This window comes from Cynocephalus volans, chromosome X (assembly GCF_027409185.1).
Source record: "Cynocephalus volans isolate mCynVol1 chromosome X, mCynVol1.pri, whole genome shotgun sequence".
In the NCBI taxonomy this organism is placed as follows: Eukaryota; Metazoa; Chordata; class Mammalia; order Dermoptera; family Cynocephalidae; genus Cynocephalus; species Cynocephalus volans.
In genome coordinates, this window is record NC_084478.1 from 161,441,879 (window position 1) to 161,446,169 (window position 4,291).

The window sequence follows — 4,291 nt, forward strand, 5'->3', positions numbered from 1 at the left end:
GGGCATCCCCCCTGGAAGCGGCGTCTTCCTTTACCTTGCTCTCCCTCTCTTCCTGAAGATGCTAAACTCCTGGCGGATTGCAGAGGGGCGTCCCGTCTTCTCCTGATGTGTGAGTACCCCCCCCCCCACCGCGCTGTCTTTGCTCTGCCATCTCCACCCCTGCTGCCAGCCCCCTGATTCCTGATATTCCCACCCCCTCTTTGCGCAGTTTAAAAAAAAAAAAAAAAAAAAGCATTTAGAAAAAAAAAATGTAAAGCAATTTCTGCTGCGAGACCAAGAGGGGCGAGCCGCCGGAGATCTCTTTTAGATACCCCAGGGGAGGAGAAGATGGGCTGGATTTAGTAGGACAACTCGGTTACTAATGACTCCTTGGTTGGCTGTGACCTGCCTGGAAATCAGGTGCAAGCATGTGCGTTCCGGGACGCCTGTGTGTGGGTGGGCTGGGGGCGGGGGGCGGTAAAGGAGAGGAGACAAGAAACCGCTTTGAAAAACGCAGTGATTTCATTCTGCCGTGTTGCCCACCCCCTCATTCTCCCTCCCTCCCACTCCACCTCCTTGCTTTGCCATTTTAATCGGGCTTCCTTGTTTCTTTCTTCCCTGCATCCCGCTTCCTCCCCTCGCCCCCCACCCAAGGTTTGCCTGTAGGTACCTGGGCTGACACCGAAGGTGCCTAAAGATGCTGAGCAGCGTTTGGTTCCTCAGTATGTTAACCGTGGCCGGGATCTTACAGACGGAGAGTCGCAAAACTGCCAAAGACATTTGCAAGATCCGCTGCCTGTGCGAAGAGAAGGAAAATGTACTGAATATTAACTGTGAAAACAAAGGATTTACAACTGTCAGCCTGCTCCAGCCCCCCCAGTATCGAATCTATCAGCTTTTTCTCAATGGAAATCTCCTGACCAGACTGTACCCAAACGAATTTGTCAACTACTCCAACGCCGTGACTCTTCACCTGGGTAATAACGGGCTGCAGGAGATCCGAACGGGGGCATTCAGCGGCCTGAAAACCCTCAAGAGACTGCACCTCAACAACAACAAGCTCGAGGTATTGAGGGAGGACACTTTCCTGGGCCTGGAGAGCCTTGAGTACCTCCAGGCTGACTACAATTACATCAGTGCCATTGAGGCAGGGGCATTCAGCAAACTTAATAAGCTCAAAGTGCTCATCCTGAATGACAACCTTTTGCTGTCGCTGCCCAGCAATGTGTTTCGCTTTGTCCTGCTGACCCACTTAGACCTGCGAGGGAACAGGCTGAAAGTAATGCCTTTCGCTGGTGTCCTTGAACATATCGGAGGGATCATGGAGATTCAGCTGGAGGAAAACCCATGGAATTGCACTTGTGACTTACTTCCTCTCAAGGCCTGGCTGGACACCATAACTGTTTTTGTGGGGGAGATTGTCTGTGAAACTCCCTTTAGATTGCATGGAAAAGATGTAACCCAACTGACCAGGCAAGACCTCTGTCCCAGAAAAAGTGCCAGTGACTCTAGTCAGAGGGGCAGCCATGCTGACACACACGTCCAAAGGCTATCACCTACAATGAATCCTGCTCTCAACCCAACCAGGGTTCCAAAAGCCAGCCGACCACCTAAAATGAGAAACCGTCCAACTCCCAGAGTGACTGTGTCAAAGGACAGGCAGAGCTTTGGCCCCATCATGGTATACCAGACCAAGTCCCCTGTGCCCCTCACCTGCCCGAGTAGCTGTGTCTGCACCTCTCAGAGCTCAGACAATGGTCTAAATGTAAACTGCCAAGAAAGGAAGTTCAGTAATATCTCCGACCTGCAGCCCAAACCCACCAGTCCAAAGAAACTCTACCTAACAGGGAACTATCTGCAAGCTGTCTATAAGAATGACCTCTTAGAATACAGTTCTTTGGATTTGTTGCATTTAGGAAACAACAGGATTGCAGTTATTCAGGAAGGTGCCTTCACAAACCTAACCAGTTTACGGAGACTTTATCTGAATGGCAATTACCTTGAAGTGCTGTATCCTTCTATGTTTGATGGACTGCAGAGCTTGCAGTATCTCTATTTAGAGTATAATGTCATTAAGGAAATTAAGCCACTGACCTTTGATGCTTTGATTAACCTACAGCTACTGTTTCTGAATAACAACCTACTGCGGTCCTTACCTGATAATGTATTTGGGGGCACAGCTCTCACCAGACTGAATCTGAGAAACAACCATTTTTCTCACTTGCCTGTGAAAGGGGTTCTGGATCAGCTTCCAGCTTTTATCCAAATAGATCTGCAAGAAAACCCATGGGACTGTACCTGTGACATCATGGGGCTAAAGGACTGGACAGAACATGCCAGTTCCCCTGTCATCATCAATGAGGTGACTTGTGAATCTCCTGCTAAGCACGCAGGGGAGATACTGAAGTTTCTGGGGAGGGAGGCTATTTGTCCAGATAGTCCAAACTTGTCAGATGGAACCATCATGTCAATGAATCACAATACAGACACACCTCGGTCGCTTAGTGTGTCTCCTAGTTCCTATCCTGAACTACACACTGAAGTTCCACTTTCTGTCTTAATTTTAGGATTGCTAGTTGTTTTTATCTTATCTGTCTGTTTTGGGGCCGGTTTATTCGTCTTTGTCCTGAAACGCCGAAAGGGAGTGCCAAGTGTTCCCAGAAGTGCCAACAACTTAGATGTAAGTTCTTTTCAATTACAGTATGGGTCTTATAACACTGAGGCTCATGATAAAACCGACGGCCACGTCTATAACTATATCCCCCCACCTGTGGGTCAGATGTGCCAAAACCCCATCTACATGCAGAAGGAAGGAGACCCAGTAGCCTATTACCGAAACCTGCAAGAGTTCAGCTATGGCAACCTAGAGGAGAAAAAAGAAGAGACAGCTACACTTGCTTACACAATAAGTGCCACTGAGTTGCTAGAAAAGCAAGCCACGCCAAGAGAGCCTGAGCTGCTGTATCAAAATATTGCTGAGCGAGTCAAGGAACTCCCCAGTGCAGGTCTAGTCCACTATAACTTTTGTACCTTACCTAAAAGGCAGTTCGCCCCTTCATATGAATCTCGACGCCAAAACCAAGACAGAATCAATAAGACCGTTTTATATGGAACTCCCAGGAAATGCTTTGTGGGGCAGTCAAAACCAGACCACCCTTTACTGCAAGCTAAGCCGCAATCAGAACCAGACTACCTCGAAGTTCTGGAAAAACAAACTGCAATCAGTCAGCTGTGAAGGGAAATCATTTACAACCCTATGGCATCAAAGGACGCTGCTCCAAACTGGTGGAAGCAGGGCATTCGCTTTTGTGTTTGTTTGTGTTCTCCCTTTACCAGTGTTAATGGGAGACTTTGAAAATGTTTGGGAGATAGGATAAAGCAATGATAATGCTTTTGCAAGTTTTCCTTTAAATTATTTCTCTCTCGCACTCCCCCTCACGTTTTTTTTTTTTTTTTTTTTTTTTTTTTTTTTTTTTTTTCTCCTTCTCTTAGGAAACTTCAGTGAACATGAATGTTTCTACAATGCATTTTTTCATATATTTTGTTTATGGTTTTGTTTTTCCTTTTTTTCTTTTTTCTCCACTGTGGGAGTGGAAAGAGAGATTACAGGGAATGAAGAGAGAATAGGCAAACTTTTCAAATGAAAATGGATATTTAGTGTATTTTGTAGAAGATCTCCAAAGATCTTTCAGGACTGTAACTTCTTTTGTAAATAATGATATATGGTATTTCCGTTTTCAGTTACCGAGTACAGCCACTGGACATCACTTCTTTGTGTTAAAGTGCCTTTGCACTTTAAGTACATTACTTAAATGTTGCTTTTAGCTTTGATAAATTGAACATATTTTAATGTGTTTTATTTTTTAAATTGAAAACACTGTAAAATAGATTGATATGTCAGCTATATTAAGTTGCCGAATGGTTTGCTTGAGTTATAGAAATCAGCTTGTCATCAAATGATTCTAGTTCTAGGACTTTATAGACGTAACTGTAAAATATTTCCTTCCTCTGGGTTTGTTTTAAGTGATTTTATTTAAGTAAACTAAGGGGATTTAACAGTGGACTAGAGGCAATAAGCCACCCAGTTGGGATTAGTAAATTCATTAATAAAATATTTAACCCAATATCAGAGTGAATTGAACAATTAATGCCCTTTCGTAAATCATTATTTTACACTAACATGGTGTTTTAGATTATTTTCCTAATTAAGAATACATTACACAACTTGTAATATATTTTTTCTGCATTAAATTAGATATTTTTATATATTTAAATGAAAGAGTCTGTATTTCTAACTTTTTAATTAAATTAA

The 4,291-nt window shown here is 43.8% G+C and overlaps 1 protein-coding gene across 1 annotated transcript; it reads left to right on the forward strand.

Annotated features, from left to right (window-relative positions):
* Positions 1-676: 676 nt before the first annotated feature.
* SLITRK2 (SLIT and NTRK like family member 2) lies at positions 677-3,214 on the forward strand. Its single transcript, XM_063084419.1, has one exon. It carries the CDS (start codon positions 677-679, stop codon positions 3,212-3,214), a length of 2,538 nt encoding a protein of 845 aa, XP_062940489.1.
* Positions 3,215-4,291: the final 1,077 nt, after the last annotated feature.